At 44.7% G+C, this 17,071-nt stretch overlaps 1 protein-coding gene across 1 annotated transcript in view; it reads right to left on the reverse strand.

Annotated features, from left to right (window-relative positions):
- Positions 1-17,071, reverse strand: part of SLC22A23 (solute carrier family 22 member 23) — a 91,359-nt gene that overhangs the window by 1,383 nt on the left and 72,905 nt on the right. The window contains exons 6-9 of the mRNA XM_032180843.1: positions 9,556-9,658; positions 7,488-7,720; positions 4,720-4,752; positions 3,790-3,913 (exon numbers count right to left, since the gene is read on the reverse strand). Coding sequence (XP_032036734.1) covers positions 3,790-3,913; positions 4,720-4,752; positions 7,488-7,720; positions 9,556-9,658 — 493 coding nt within the window. The remainder of the gene's footprint in view (positions 1-3,789; positions 3,914-4,719; positions 4,753-7,487; positions 7,721-9,555; positions 9,659-17,071) is intronic.

Genomic DNA, 17,071 nt, shown 5'->3' on the forward strand with positions numbered 1-17,071 from the left:
CCAGCTTAGACGAGACACACCAAGAAGCGGGAAGTGCAGGAGTCAATTTTGGCTGCCTCTGAAATACCTGGCAGCAATTGCCAGCAGAGCCAGGAGATCAGACTCCACAGACCACTGCCTGGATCTGTTATACCAAACACTGAGCACTGAAACATTTTCCCTGTAGGACATGTTGAAGCTGGAACCTCTCAACCCACTGATGTTGTACCAGCACACATCATTTTCAGAAAAAATAAAATAATAAAAAAAAATAAAGATAACGTAGCTAGTGGTTAGAATAGGAGAACAAGTCAAGGGTTGAGACTCCTGAGACCTCCTCTTGACTCACTGTAGGAGCTGAGGTAGGTCCCACACTTTGCTCTTGCTTTCCTTGTGTATTTGCATACTGCATCAAGGGGCAACAAAACGGTCAACCCTGGTAAAATGCTTAAATTGTAAACAGGGAGCTTTATAAAAATATTCTTTAGGGCACAAATGTTTGTTCATGAAATGTAATGTGCCAGTATGTTGACATCATACATACAAACACACCAAAAAAATAAAAAAAGAGTAAAAACACATTCAAGCTTAAAGAAAAAAAAACAAGTATGAGAATAACCTCTTCCCCCACTTCATCGCAGGAATGGAAAGGCTTGCACAGGCAAGTGGGTTACACAAGCAGCCTCCCTCACATGCAGTGCCTTCCCTTCTTCTCTGATGCCTCTCCAAGCCCTGAGCACACGGGGCTGTCCTGGACTCGGTAAAGCACCTCTCGCAGATAACAGTGATTTCCCCCAACATTGCCAACGCCCTCATTAAATCCTCGCCAGCTTTCCGATGGCAATTTGGAAAGCCAGCTGAATGCAGCCCTTGTGTGACTGGCCTCCTTGCAGCTTCATTAATATGCTCACACGAGCGATCAGCAGGACTCGGCCCTGAAGCGCAGGAGACTGGCTCATTCACATCGGTGCTTGCTACGGCTAAATTGCATCTCCACAACCAAGGGGGACCCGAGGTGAGTTTTGAAAGCAGCTGTGGAAGGACATCAAAGAAACTGGAAGGAAGCAGGGAAAAGGCAGCAACAAAGACAGCTCTGTCATTACAGGGCAAGCAGCTTCACGTATGGAGGGGGAAAAAGAGTTTTTCCGCATCGTGTCAGTAATTAGAGCAGGCATTACTTTATCCGCTGCCCTTGGAACCTGGCAGGAGAAGGACTGCAAATACACGGTGGTGTGCCTCCTGTATTTGACTGTACTGCGAATACTAGGGGATAAAAGAAGCTGGAAATAGCCAGAAGAGGGAAGCAGTGCTGCCACTAGGGAGCAGATGGAGCTCACGCTGCCTTCGCAGCAGCGACCGGGCAGCTCGGCAGCCGATGCTCTGTCCTGACGGGCCCGAGCCCAAAATGCTGCCCTCAGAAAGGCCACCCTGAGCGCCGGGGAGGGCTTCCTCTTGCTGACTGCTGCAGTATCTTTCTCAATTATGACATCCTCTCTGATGTCCTTCACTTGAGCCAGGCTGAACCTACAAGGAGGGACTCAGCCTTCTCAGAGCTGCTTGGAGCAGAGCAATTTTAATCCTATTTTGATTGGCCATTTGTGCACCTTGAGCAAACGGGTCACCACGTGGCATGGCTCAGAGTACCACCGAGCCTGAGAACCACTCGGGTTGGAGGAGGCTTTGGGAGAGGACCTGGTCCATCCCCCTGCACAGAACAGGGTCGATGCTGACCTCAGGCCCAGTTGCTTTGTCCTCTCAGTTCAGCCACTTCTTAAAGTCAGTCCCTGAATCCTCCCTATGTTTTTTTCCCTGCCTTTTCCTGTGGGAACTTGTGGACCAGACCTCTTTTTAACTTGTCAGTAACCCAGCACGCAGAGGACAGGGAGGACACCACACTCTCCTCAGCCCGTTCCTATGTACCAGCTGTGCAACCCTCACTGTTGTTTTCATCAAGATTATTAGAGATGGATTACTAGAGCCATTTGGAGCTCAAATTTGATGTTTGGAAGACCCTGGTCAGGGAAACCTCAGAGGCAGCCCCAGTTCTCTCTACCTGTCTTTTCCCTTTGGCTCCTCAAGATTCAGCCAAAAAGCATAGTAGAGTGGTCTGAAACACCAAGGGGCACCAGAGGTGATACTTTGGAAAAAAAAAAAGGTGATGAGGGAGTGGCCATGGACCACCAAAACAAGAGACACAGACAGCTTAGCCACACCTCAGCCTGAGATGTGTTTATGAACTGTCCTGAGAGCCACCTCCTAATTACAGCCCTGAGGAGATGTTACCAAGAGGTTTTGCAGTGGCAGGACAGACCGCAAAACGCTGCAGAGTGTCATCATCCCTATTTATACATGGGGACCCTGAGGCACATCCAGCTATTGTCACTTGCCTGGTGTCACCCAGCAGACTCGGGGGAAGCAGAACTTCAGTTCCCAGCCAGGATTTTGTCCCCTTCCCTGTGACAACATTAGTGATTTAAGGAAAAAGCCTCCTAAGTTCACACTGCACATCTGACCCTGCTCGGCAGATTCTCTTCTGGTTGAGTCGGCCAATTCCTTATCTCTACGCCTTCCAGAGACAAGCAGAAAATTAAAGAGGCATAAAAAAGACCAAACTGACTGACACGCATGTAAGTAAATAGCTGTTAGTGTTTTGGGCTGCTGTGCAATCTCCACACCACTCACACTTTCCCTTCCCTGTAGAAATAATGTTATCTGTAAAACATTCACAAAGTCAGATAGCTTTGAAGAAAAGGCCATAGATCAAGGAGGCTGGCTGCATATCTGACAGTTCTGCTGTAATAGCTTTGCAAAGTTATTAAAAAAAACATGTAATTGGGGGCAGAGGGGGGGAGCAAAAAATATCCTCTTCCCTCCGCTGTCTCTCCCTCCCACCCCCACGACCTACATTCCTACGAAATTCAATGGGAGTTAGGGTGGACTCCCAAATCGCTGTGGCATTGCTGAAAGCATAATCCAGAACACACAAGCACAGCCTTTGTGCTGTGAAAGATAACAGTGAATAAATAAAATGGTACAAAAACCAGACAACACCAAGACAGTTTATGGAAAGCTCTCCAGAGAAGATCATCCGCCTGGCTTCTGCTGTTGCCCAGCATGTAAGTGCTGCTCTTTACAAAAACTTCGAGCCTCTGGGTGCAAAGAGAAAAATGACAAAGAGCTAGAGTACAAGTCTGTAGTAAAGGCAAAACACACTGGTGCTGTAAGAGATGTGACGGCAGGTCCTCAGAGCACCTATACACACCAGCAGCATTTAAGACTGCACGTTGCAACACCTCCTGTCCACTGAGGCACTCCTATAGCTGCATTAGCTTACCCTGTGGAGGCAGGGAGCAGATTGCAGCCATGTCCTTCTCTGCACACTGATGTTAATTTATCTTCTAATACCAAGCTGTAAGCTTGCATGTACCGCTTGTACAAATCCAACAGGGCAAGCGAATGAACAAAACGGTTCAACTACATGATCTGGTTCATACAAGTACTTTAGCCCATACCACACTGAGAACAAATGCAATTCACGTGATGACTTGCCCGACAAAAATCAACATAATGGTGATTTTCGAAGTGGATCCATCTGAAACAAAGCCCCTCTGTCCTCAGCTAAGCACTTACTTATGCAGCCTGCCTGCGGTGACACCAGGTTAAGAAGTGGCCCAGAAATTGCCGTGTGGTCTCTAATTATAGGAGATCCCCCACCCCACACAATGTAAGTTACACAGCCAGATACTAAGACAATGAGTTCAATTTATTATCTTCCCTTTACGGGGGGGGGGGGGGACTCTGATGTCTCACCTTATTACTGTCGGTGTGATTTCAGCACAGAAGAATACGCTGAGACTTCCAACAGCATGCGAAGAAAACATACCCACAATGGAAAACGCGGTAGAGAATTTGTCTTTGACGCTGTCACTCATACCTGTCAAGACAAGCATGTGCATGAAAAGTGAGAACGAGGCGAAATTGCCAAGAAAGAACAGAAGAAAACAGGTCTATGTTACTCATTCTACCTAAACAAGAAAAATTGAGTCACTTTTGTAACACTAATTTAAAACTGGTATTTATAAAATTCTTTCCCAAGCACCCAAGACACAAACATACATGAAAAAAATCATAATGTCATGCCCCAAAATGGCAGCGATCTCTGAATTACTTATGCTCAGCCACCGCAAAAAAGGTAAAACACAAGGGGAAAAAAAAAAAAAAAAAGAAACTGCACATCCTTGGGCAGCCTTTTAGGCACCAGACACTTCCCTCCCACATTTGACAGACAAGCAGAGGCAGGCGGCGTTCGTCGAGTTGCCAAATGTCTGGTACAGCTCGGTAGCTTGGGCACTGGAGAGGCTCACGGGACAAGCAGGGAGAGAAATAGAAGTGCTCCCATCTCCCTGCTAACTTCCTGCAAATGGTGGGTCTGCAAACTCAGCTGCAAGCTTGGCAGCCTTCAGCCGACAGCTCGATCTGAGACGTGGGCTTTCTGAGAAAGCACTGCCCCATGTCTAATAACCACCCCTGGGGACTCTGCACCCTCTCCTCACATGCTGACACAACCAGGTTCATGCTGTGTGGAGAGGATGTTGCATCGAGAGACCGTGCATACACAAATACACCTCCTTATGAGTGGGGTCCTGAGGTGAGCTTTCCCCCTGCAGCCCTCTGTGGCAGCAGCCACACTCTGGGGACTTTGGCCATGGTTTCAGATCTACCCGCGTTTGCAAACCATACCTGAGTCTGGAAGCTGACTGTATTTTCCAATCACTGTGTCCAAGACCACGGAAGTTAGAGTAAGACAAAAATAAGAGAGAAAGGGAGAGAAAACAAGAACACACAGTCATTATTTACGCAAAGGAAAAAGGAAAAGGTATTCCCCGCATGCCTCCCCCAGCTCCCATGCACTCCTTTCTGTGACATGACCGGCCTGATGCGACGTGCTGTTTGCAGCCAGAGGACTGAATGCTAATGAGACGGTGATAATAAACGCAGAGGCACGGCATTTTTAAGGGACCCAGAATTACCGCTGGGCTCAACACAAAGGCCTCTTTGTTGTTAATGAAGGGGGAGAAGAGAAACTGCCCTCGTCCAGCAGCCCTGAGGGGATGGCCAACAGAGGCTGTGGTCTGAGAGCAAAACTCCCAGCATCAGCATCATGGTGGCGGTGGGAGACTTCTGCTGCTCCGTGCTAGAGCACTTTTCTCTCTCTCTCTCCCCCCTCCTTCTCCAATTCCGATTTCATTAGAATAATTTGGGTGTAATTAGCAAAAGTGAAACACGTACGAGGCTGTAACAGACTTCACGCTCAGCAGGGTCACTGCTTCTCTCCAAACATTGTCTAGCTCTTTTGGGGAAGAAGGGGGGTATCGTCTAGAGTAGGAGGAGACAAGCTGCTCTGAATCTAAAGGCTGCCTTTCCCTCCTCTTTTCACAAAGAAATGGGGGAAGGAGAGCAGGGACAGCCCACAGGAACAGGGCATTTGCAGATGCCCTGTGCCAAGATAGCAGAAAGCACCTAGGGCCCACGACTGTTTCCAGATTGAGCACCTTTGCTCACAAAACTATCTAAACCCATCATGGAAAATGTTGTAGCAATTCTTACAGGGTGTTCCTCCTCACCATTTAGTTGTTGAAGAACTGAAAATTAATTTTATTGGCTCTGGTGTACTCAAAAAAACAAGATGACTCTGGTATAGTGACCCTGATGGACACCACCACCAGAACCTGGAGTTTTAGGACAACATGCACACACAGCGTGCACCTCTATGTGAATTGTCACAGCTTTTCAAAGGGCTGGGCATGAGATGGGGACGGGGGGCTTCTCTCCTCTTGGCTGGCACTGTTGGACATGGTAAATGTGCTCAAAGGAAATGTGAACATCTGTGCCAAGCTGGGAGCAAACACACGCAACTCTGGAGCTTCTTCAGCGTCCTGAAAGAGATTCCCTGTTCCCCCCTCCCACTTCCACAAATAGTGCATACACTAAAGGTTAACTTCGTAAACACGTTCAGGAAACATGGTCTGTAAATATAGGCAACATTTGCTGGCTCAGGGCTACCCTGCAGCATGCGGGAATGTAAAATTTTTTCCATCCTCAATGCAAAAGGCCTCTCTCATTAAAGCTCTGAAATCATTTCTAAACTTAGAAATGGAAAACAGCAACAACCAGTGTTCTGGTGTTTGTCTCGTATCCAGTTTGTCCAGGAGCACGTCTCTCAATCCCCTTCCCCTTCCTTGGGGTGAGGTTCCACAGGACAGGGATCCGCTGGTGTGCAGCTAAAAGTGTGACAGGCACATCTCACCTTCCCTTTGCTTCCACGCCTCTCTGACCCATCACACCCCATTTGCTCCATCTTAAGTTAACTCTTGGAAATATGATTTAAAAAAAAAAAAAAAAAAAAAAAGGAAAGGAAAGGGAACTTTTCTGTAACAGTTTTAATAGCTGAAGCAGCTCCAAGTGCCAGAGAAATGCCACAACCCCTGAAGGAGGGGGTGGGACACTCTTGCTTTTGGCAGGAACAACCTCTCTGAGAAGCTGTGTCACCTCATGAAATTGCATCTATACGTGAACATGGACCTTACATACACACCCCAGTAAAAGCAGGGTATCCCAGCTCTCTGTTTCCCTGCTACCTGCATATTTATTCTAAGTAGTGAGATGCTCAGAGCAAGCAGAGGACACATACCCTTTGCTTTAACTTCTGCTTGTTTTAGAGGCTATTTGGGAAGCAAACTCAAGTGGGAAGGTTTTTCCTTCCCAACCCCTACTCAGCTCTTTCCCCAGAGGGTATTCCACTGAAAGAAGAGTATTTTGTTTGTTTGTTTTTACATGACAGAACTTAGAAGCAGCACCAACACTCAACGAGCTTCGCCACTGGGACTCATCCAGAACATGATGATTCTTCTTAATGAATCTAAGGCAACAAGTGTTTGGGGAACCCTTCAAATGAATTCAGCTGCTTAAACTATGCAGGTGTACTTGTACTGGATGTCAAATCTGAGAAAGGGAATGGAATGATATTCTTTGGTCCCTTGTCTTCAGTTTTCTTTGTGACCCTTGCAACAAACTGAAGCTGCACAACATTTTCCATGAATTTCCATGAACATTTTCCGTGAATTCTCCAAGCGTGTTAAAATCTATTCTTGTCTCCCATAAGAAAAAAAAAAAGGGGGGGGGGATGGCAACAAATTTTAATCCAAAACTTGATTCTCTTTTGATAGTGAATCATTCACTCTGAGAGAGCATAAACCTCTGTACCTTTCCTCCTGCAAGGAAGGATTTCTGTAGGGGCACCTAATGATGTTCTACTATAACTGATAAAGGGGGGACAAAATACGCCGTGACTGGCATTTCTGCTGTCATCTTCTACAGGATCATGTGGTACACAAACCAATCTCATTCCCAGGCAGCTACTCTACCATGAACTTTTGTGATCATTTTATCCCTACACATCAAACTCAAGAGCCTTGTGTGGTCCTGAAGAGCTCCCGTCTCCAACTTACAGTTGAGAAGGCCCAGCTGCAGAAGCGATGCCAGAGCTGTCAGGATCATGAAGAGCAGGAGTCCTCCTCTCCTCCCCAAAAACCCAACCACGGGGCACATGGCCAGGCAGGATGCCAAGGCGATCCCTGCCATGGTATAGTAGTCCGCATAGAAGTTGTGGGTGATCGTCATCTTCGCCTCATGCCCCATCATGCTTTTTGCAAAACAGTGGTGTATGCCGTAACCAGTCAGCCTAGGGAAAGAGGAAAGGGCAAGAGGAAACTGCTGAAAAGGTTGACACATACTGCAACGTAGTTCAAGGTAGAAACACGTAAATGTGGGAAGCATTTCTGCTGTAGGAATACAACGCCTGGTGCAAAAAGACACTCATCTCAAATTAGACTTCCAAGTGCTACTGTAAAAAAATAAACAATGAATAATAATAATAATAAAAGCCCTATTCTCAACCAGAGATTTGCAGTCTACTGACTTCATTTGCACAGCTTTTGCTCAGTATATGAGCAGTTTTATAACGACTCTCAGTGTGAGACTGGTTTTCCCAACATATTTTGGAGCTCCTCTTTCTCAACAAGGGCATTGCGCTGCTCCCAGTACATCCACTGATGGCAATAACCAACCTGTGAGCTCAGACAGCAACACATAGCACAATGCTAATATCTCTTCCAGGAAGACCCTTCTGACCATGGCATTTGGTCATACTGAGAATTGAATCTTACTGTCCAAATTAGCCTGTTAAAACTGAAAACCCCTTAGAAGTGTGTATTTGAAGCCAGATGTCATGCTGCCATGACTAGTACTATTACAAAATAAGAAATCCTAATTCAACCTACATATTTATGTCTCCCTACAGACCAATGCCTCCCCTTCTTTTAAAAGTTTCTTCATGATGCCTAGCATTTAGACCATATAAACCTGCTACAAGGTCACGTCAAACTAACTGTACCTCACAGAGCTGCAGCTGTAGACCCAGGTCCCCAAAAATGCACAGCAGGTGCATTACATGCATACATCTCTATCCTCCTGAGCATCAGGAATTTGAAGCACTTGGCAGTTTAAGCTGGATATTAATGTAAGCACAGAAACAATTGGGGAATACACAGCCACTGAGTGTATGTATGGCAGCATAGTGCTGGGAAATTTCTCTGGCAATCTTGTGAATCAATGCCATAGTTCTAGAATACCCTCCCCAATATCAAACACTTCCCCCTGACAAAAAATAGAAGAAAAAAAAAAAAAAGCAATAGCACAAGTACTTGCTGTTACACAAAAAATGTCATTTGCTTTGGATACCTGGCTTATAACTGATTCCTCCTCCAAGTGAGAGGAGGACTGAGTGACCGGAGTGCATTTTCTCTTTTCTATGTGAAAACAGCCTTGCTGAAGTTATTTAGGCCATGACCAACAAGCCAAATTAATGTATCATCTGTGCTTGCTCGCCTGCCTGCTTGCCCTTGAACCAGTCAATTATCTTGGTTTTCCTAGCAGGTCAGAACATTTGCTTTTAAAACTAAATACATTTATCTCCCTTGATGTCTCATCACTCCCTGTGAAAAGTTCCTTCTCCGTGCTCCACGCTGCAAAAATTCAGCACAGCTCCAGGCTAGAGGAACAACAAAATTAAATAGTCTTTTTTTTTCTTTTTTTTTTCCACCCCATAAAGACAACACTGAAAGCTATTTTCTTCAACACATATCTGCTTCACACTGTTTGGATGGCACACAGCCTCCACATGCTATTGCCAGAAGTCACTCTGTGGGCTGCCTAGTGCTGGGTTAGGGAATTTCCAAACAGGCATTATTAGAAAGGGTGAGGGAGAAGGGGAGAATTCCCCCATATTTCAGACTTAATGCTGGCTATTAAAACAGCCTAAGACAAAAACATTGTTTCAGGACAAAGCCCAATGCTTGGAAAGACACACGGTGCTACTGCCTGAAACAGCCACAATTTCCTCCATTTATCGGAGACCCTGGAAAGTTTATAGTTTTAAGGGTCCCATTTTGGGAAAAAGAGGTGGCCCCCATCACTTCCCATTGCTGCTCTTGGTTCAGAACCCCCCCAGACACTTACGAGTTCACACACAGTACCACAATGTTTTTCCACAGGTTCCTGGTCCCCACCACCTTGACAATGCAGACTTTCTTCGGTCTCCTGGCGATCTCCTTTTCCAGCTCTGAAACAAAATGAGCTGAAATTAGTCTTTTGGAGGGGACAAAGAGAAGGAGCAGCTTAGCCTGTGAACTACAGATATTCTTAGGGATGTTGTGGAGAGCAGGACACTTCTGATTACACTAACATGAGCTATTAAGGAAACTAAACAACCTGCCTGAAGTCCACTCCAGGTTTCCCTCTTCTTCCAAGTTTCCTGCAGCAACCACCTCCTTGGGGCTCAAGAGCTGCCCAGGAGTTCCCTCAGATATCACACCTTCCTCCAAGCCAAAACATTGATGTAAGAAGAAGGCAGTGGGGAATTTAGTCCCAGCAAGCGTGATGCAAAACATCCTGAAGAGCTTCAGGGCTCTGCTGACTTCCATCGCGTTTCTGCAATACTCATCTGAAAAGCCACTGGAAAGGACTGGAAGTCAAACCCAGTTTGTGTGGGAATTGTCTGAGGTGTTTTTTTTTTTTTTAATGAAAACTGGATTTAAACAAGGAGGCTAGAGCCTACTTCCCAAATATCACCAGCTCAGAGGCTGAGCATGAAGGCATGCTGACTGAACCACTGCTCCCAAGCTGTGGGATCGGTGGGACAGCCATAGGGGCACAAAGCCTGCTGCAAGAGGAAGAAGCTGGAGCTATAAAGCAGCATCACAAAACTGATGCCTTCCAGGAATGCAAACTAGGGATGTTTTTAGGGCAAAGGCTTATACTGCTGCTTTCTGGACTGTTCCAAGGTGGCAGCAGGGCTCTGTTTTGCACCCTGCATCCGTTCCCTCTGTGTGCCAGCAATTAGCCCAGTGTCCTCAGTTGCCTGCCCTGGCCTCTGCTTTACTCCAAGCATCAGTGATCCCTTTAACAGACGCAAGACGGGGGAAAAAAGGCAAATAAAAGCAAGCCACTGGGGGAAAATGAGATAAATCAGCCCTGATTTACAAACAAAACAAAAAAACATACTTGCTGTTATTGGAAAGCAGTATCATTAAAATAATAAACCAAAGAAATACTATTTAGATGCAAACACTTGTCCTGTTTGCTGCTCACAGGTCACTCCTGGTCACCTATCTGGAGTAACTACAGGGAATGTTTTTGAGAAAAGGAATGAAGGGTATTTTACATTAATGATTGTACTTAAGCAGCGTATTACCCGACTAGTCTGCTTGCTACCTAGTAATATTCCTTCTCTCCAGCATCTGTGCAGCGTGAGGCCCACAAAATCATAAAAGCAGAGCCACAGCAAAAGAGGAAATTGGTCAAATTAATGTTTGCACTACAGGAGCACTCAGCAGGCTCAGCAATGGATCGTGGCTATATTAAAGAAAAAAAAAAAAAAGCAATAAAAATGATGGTACCTAATCTCAAAGAGCAAGGTCAAAATGATTTTTGTAGCAAGATTTTGGAAAGAATTAAGTGGGAACAAACTAATTCAGAAAAACAACAGCAGACAGATAAAACAGAGTTGTAAAGTCTATAATTGAGCCCCAGCCAAGCCTTCTGCAGTGAAAAAGTCACACAAAGCAGTAGGAAAAGCACAAGGTTTTGAAAAGCTTTCCAGAGAATGACTGCTTATTAATTCAGCTCAAGGGAAACAATGAAAATCACTGCCCAAACAACACATTTTACAGGCTTCATATGGACATAAGGGTTCACGCTCAAACTGTTTAAATATGACCAGCTCTGGACTTCTGAAGTAAAAAAAAAACTCACCAGAAGGCTGCAGCTGATGCCATGTTCTTAGAACTTTCTCATTTTAGGTGTTTCTCAGAGTCATTTTTATTAGGGTCATGAGTTTTATCAGAGTCATGAGTTTTTCCCATTTCTCAGAGTCATTTTTATTTATTTATTTAGGAGAGGAAGAAGTGGATTTTATTGTCAGTGTGCTTTTTTGAGCCACAACTTAGTTACATGAAATTAAGAGAAGCAACACTTTACTTAGCTACACTTCTTTTAGAAGACAAATACTACTTTACCATCCAGTCCTGTTTTGTTCACACACTAGCAGTTGCTACAATCCCTATATCCTGTATTTACCATCACATATCCTTCTCACGTGCACTTAAGCTCCCTTTAAACACTTCTTATAGATCAGTCCTTCCAAACTAATTCCTGTTACTGTTTTTCACCAGCTGCTGTTCTACCCTCACACAACAGATAGCCCGTGCATCACGTGAGCCAGCAGACACATCCCCTGGTTCAGCAGGATCCTACAGGAGGAAACTGTACCCCTTCTATACCCCTCCTCAGGCAGCAGTGAACCCTTGCCTCCACTATGTCAGGGGTTACACTCTACGAGTACACAGTATTACGATATAAAGTGTCCCAAAAGGGATTCCACATGTAGTTGCATTACAAGAATTTTATTTTATTTATATATATATATGTATATATATGTTTTCTATGTATAATATGTATATAAAGCATATATATTATACAGCTTCCAACTTTACACCAAAGAATGGAAATAGCACCTGCCTTTACCGAGAGCCTTCTCACTCTACCAGTTATCTTCCCCCCCCCCCCCCCTTTAATTTGTTAAAAACTCCAAATCCAGGCATAAGTCACTTGCTTCAGATGAAGCACTCCCTAAGTCTCCAAATTCCTAAATCTCCCTGATGACCTTCTCCATCCTTTATTTCTATATACACAGCAGTCAGATGCTCTGAAAACAAACAAACAAACCCACACCAAAATCAATCACTTTCAGTCAATCATTTACAGTAATCAAAATATTCAGATGGCAGCAAATAAGGTATGTGACTTGGGAAGAAAAACACCACCTCATCAGCTACAGCCCTGGCTCTTGTTTCAGCTGCCTGCTGTCTTTGGGGTAGCTGGCTTTTTGTGGAAGGACCTGCGCTGCCTGACTGCAAGGGGCCGTCTGGAGAGCAGCAGCCAAGCCTCAGCAGTTCCTCAGCTGTCTGAATGCCACAGGTCAATGTTAAGATCTTAAAAGAGAAGTCAAGCCGATGCCCATCAGAAAATCACGTGGCAGCAAACTCTGTCAGTTACTGGAATAACACCAGGAAAATTCCCCCTCCCCGAACCTATTTGAATTTGCACTGAAGTCACCAGTTCGGAGGGAATTTGCATTAAACATTTTAGTTCTGACCGATTTACCAGAAGGGTGAGTGTGGAAAATAAAAAAAAAAAAAACATTTTTACCCATGTTCTCAGAGGCCTGTTACGAGTTTTCCCATACTCCAGAGCCCACACACACTCTAGGCTTCCTATTCAGGGACTCAGTAGGAGAACTGTCAACAAGCTAACTCTTCATGTCTCAGTGGAAATTAAAGCTATTCTCCGGGACATTGTGAATGTCTCACTGGGAGGGAAACCCCATCAGCTTCCAGCTCCCAACGCTGCTGGATTCTCGTGGGATCCAGTCTGCATTTCAGAACCACGGCTTTCAAAATCATGAAGTATCTCGAGTCTTCAGATGAAGCTACCCATCCCTGCATCACTTGGCAAAACAGACAAAGCTCGAAACAACCCTCTGAAAAAGGATGTCCAAAGTGACAAGTGTCCCACGGTGATGGACTTCTGCTGGATTTTTCTGGCTGCTGAGCATTACTGCCAGTAGCTCTTTGAACATGAAAAGAGGCACTGTCAAGCCCCAGAGCACAACAGCTCTGCAGCAGGAGACGGACAGGGCTGAAATGCAGAGCTGAAGCAACCTGCTCACAGGCACGCTGAGCTACTGATGCACAGCTCTACTGATAACTTCCAGGATTTCTGTCTCTGTGAACTCCCTTTGTGCTCAGTTGTATCATCGAGGGCTAATAGCCTTGTATATATATTTATTTTTTATTTTTTTTTGAAAAGCTTAATGTTGAAGGAAAATTGAAGGCTATCAGCTCACATACAGAAATTGTTGGTGGCTGAAGAGCTGACTGATGGGCAGACGGCAGTAAGAGGCAGAAGAATGGAAATCACAGCAGGATGGCAGGAGGTTCTGGTAGGGTGACTTGTCTTGTTCTCAAAAAATAAATAAATCTGGTTTAATAACCTCACTAGGGAGTTTGGCACAAAGCTCAGGAATGTGTCAGGGAAGTTTGCTAGTGACACTGAGGCACGACCAGCAGGACAGCATGGAAATGGGACAACAGAGAGAACTGGATGAGCCTGAGATCATACGTGGCAAAAGCAAGTTGAAAATGCAAAATACAACTCAGCAAATCAAGAGAAATGCTTCTGCTGGAAGAAAAACTTTTAACAAAAATTGGGGTGCAGCTGGCCATGTGCTACTTGATCACTAACAACTACAAGGCACCAGTCTGTTGTGTTCATGAAGTATTTTCAATTCAGACAATGAAATGGAAGGGATTTTTTACAATTCTGCTCATCACTCTTTGAGAAACTAAAGGTATCAAACTAGAGGAAATGGAGAACTTTAGCATAGTGAAGGAACAGGGCCTGCTAACACAGTATGGGAAAGGCGAATTAATACAAAGACAGTTGCAGAACAGGAGCAAGTGGGAAGGGAAAAAAGACAGAGAACCTGGACAGCTACAGTATATTTGAACTGAATGCTAAAATGTACCCTAGCACAAGAGTGATTTGGATTAGGGAATGGCTTTCCAACAAAAACATAGGACAAAAATGCTAACAACATGTAAGATGAAGGTCATTTCATCAGAACAACTAGGTAACTCAGTGAAAACAATCTCAAAGGACTGATTGCAACAATTTGTTTCAATCCTGTATTTCTAATTACATTCAAAAACAGATGGGAGAAATCCAGTCATAAGGTTGCCATTGCAATCTCCAGTCGCTCACATACATTATAACATAGCACTTCATTAGATGGTCACATAAGTTTTCCGTCCCAGAACGCTAGCTGCAGTCAGCAAACGGGCAGCTATTAATGATGTTTCTACCTTTCTCATTCAACACGTGCCCCTCTGCCTTATTATCCAAACCTCACAGTGAATGCAGAAATCATCGGTTTCCTCAGAGACATTCCTACAGTGCTGTCAGAGTATTCACGTGCTTCATAAATATCACTGAAATCATCTCCACTGCTTTCCTCTAAGATTATTCCTACTTTGCAAGGCAGGGAGATAAAGCAGAGAGGAACCGTGTCCAGAATGAGAAAAACCATGCAGTGATTTTAGGAGCATAGCTTGAGGAATGTGAGCTCTGGGTTGCCCAGAATCCTCTGCATGTAACACTCACTTGTAGGTGTTGATATAAAAGCTCCACTTTTCTGCAAAGCAAGCCCCAGAATTACATGCTAGAGACAGACACTGAAGAAGCCATGATTGGTGACAACACTGGAAGAGACTGATTACAGGGAATTTTCCATCATTGTACAAAAACATCCCTGGTGGACACAGGGTACAGCTCTTCAGGAGGTATTCAGCTCCATTTCCCCAAAGACTGTGCTCTTTCTTTCTGCAGCCCCTTGCCTCATTCACTACACACCTTCCAAATTCTGCAAGAAATGAGGAACAGACAAGAGCTTCATTTCCACAGCATCGTCCATGCTATGCACTGATTCGTCCATCCTATGCCCTGTGGAAAAAATAGGTTGTAATCATGCTATTAAAGGCTCTACAATCATGCCTTCACACCAGGAGGCCAAGCAAGGGTTCCCCAGGCAATCTGACTTTTTGCATCTCTCAGAGCATTACTTGTCAACATTTACATTTCTCTAACGTTACCAACATTAAAAAAAAAAAAGAAGAAAAACCACCAAAGAATACCTCAAATGCCATCGTGTGGTACTGTATCTGGGCCATCATGTTTCAGATAGCTACACACGCATTACTGCTATCTGCTGCTATCTAGCTGAAGCCATAGAGGAAATCTCAACAGAGAGCAAGCAAGCTGGGCAGCACAGAGAGTCGAGGCACACATTTTAGAGGTGGATTTCACAGGAGAAGGATGCCAAGACTGAATCTTTGGGCTTAACAGCTTCTGAAGGAAGGAGGAAGCAAATGGTCACAGTCTCCATGATCTACCTCTCCTCTTTCCTTTATCCACAGCCATTAATCACCCCTGGTTTGTTGCCTCTGCCCAAACTATTTTTATGCTTTGCCCCCACAACTCTTCTCACTCTCTCCCTTATTTTGTCTCCATCACCAGTCCCTCTTCTTGCTTTCCTCTTCCACTTGGTTCCCAAGGTCTCCTTCTCCTTACTCCCCTCCATGCACGTGGGCTGTGAAAGTGCCAGTAGCACCAGAGTGTCCTCCAGCCCTGCATGCCCAGCTCCTGCTCAAAGTCAGTCAAGCTTAAATAGAAACTGACCACCACTGCTACTTCATTTTTATTTTTATTTTTTTTTAATTTTAGAGCATATTTGGCTTTTCCCAACAGCACCAAAATGCAGAAACTTGGCACAATGCTGCCTTCTTTCCCTGTCCCCTCCAAATGCTGCAGCTGTCAGAGGTCACTGTTGTCCTCGCCAGGGATATAGCCCGTGCATGCATGAGCTCCTCTTCCATTTCCATACATCTAGCCAGCAGAAGAGAACTCATCCTGGACAGTCTTATTCTTGTTGTTCACTATTAAAGGACCAAGAAATGGGATCCTATAAAGGAACACACCCAGCAGGTTTGCACGAAGTAGCATCGCATGGTGTTATGGGGCCAGGGAACTTGCTTTCTTTCTCTAGCTAGTACACCTGGCTCTTCAACCATCCCAGTCTTTGTTTTGAAACAGTAGTTGTAGCTGTGATGATCTAAGGGCATGATCAAAGGCTTGTAGGGAGAGTTCATCTCTCCCATTATGGAAAGAGGCTGACTCAGACATAAAGCCTTTTCACCCTTCCTTCTGTTATTTACTTAATGAAAGAAACAGCATGCAAGGGTGTAGATCCAAGCCTCATGATTGGGAAAAATAAAAATATGCAGCAAAACAAAATAGAAAACTAGCTTATGTACAAAACAAAAGTGATGGCAGCACAATGCTCAGAAGCAAGAAAGGTGAACAATTGTATTCTTTAAATTCAAATAAAATCCTCTGAAAACCACAGCTTTCTTAACTGCAACCAAGACATACACACACACACACGATATTCGTTTCCACTGTATCCCTTCTGTCTCTCCACAAAGGGTCCTGCACTTTAAAATATTTGCATACATTTGGATGCTTGATCTTTGCTGGCCACTTTTGTAATTATGTCAATATTATTCCTCCATGCTGTAAAAATATTTTGGTGCCTCCTTCCACTGACTGGCTCTACCTTGGAAAGCAACACCTATATATCCTCTGCATCCACAGGAGTGTCCTGGTTTGTGTTTTCACCTAGAGCTGGGCAGAAAGGTGGTTTTGTTATTCCACCCAGTCGAGCAGTCATTTTTTCTGCTAAGGAACATCTGAAACATCACTGAGTAAAGTTCGTGAAGATGGGGAAAAAACACACCATGGTAGGCTTCTATGGGAGCATCACACCTGACACCCAGATAATTGCTGCTGTGGTTTCCCA

The sequence above is a fragment of the Aythya fuligula genome, chromosome 2 (genome assembly GCF_009819795.1).
Source record: "Aythya fuligula isolate bAytFul2 chromosome 2, bAytFul2.pri, whole genome shotgun sequence".
Lineage (NCBI taxonomy): Eukaryota > Metazoa > Chordata > Aves > Anseriformes > Anatidae > Aythya > Aythya fuligula.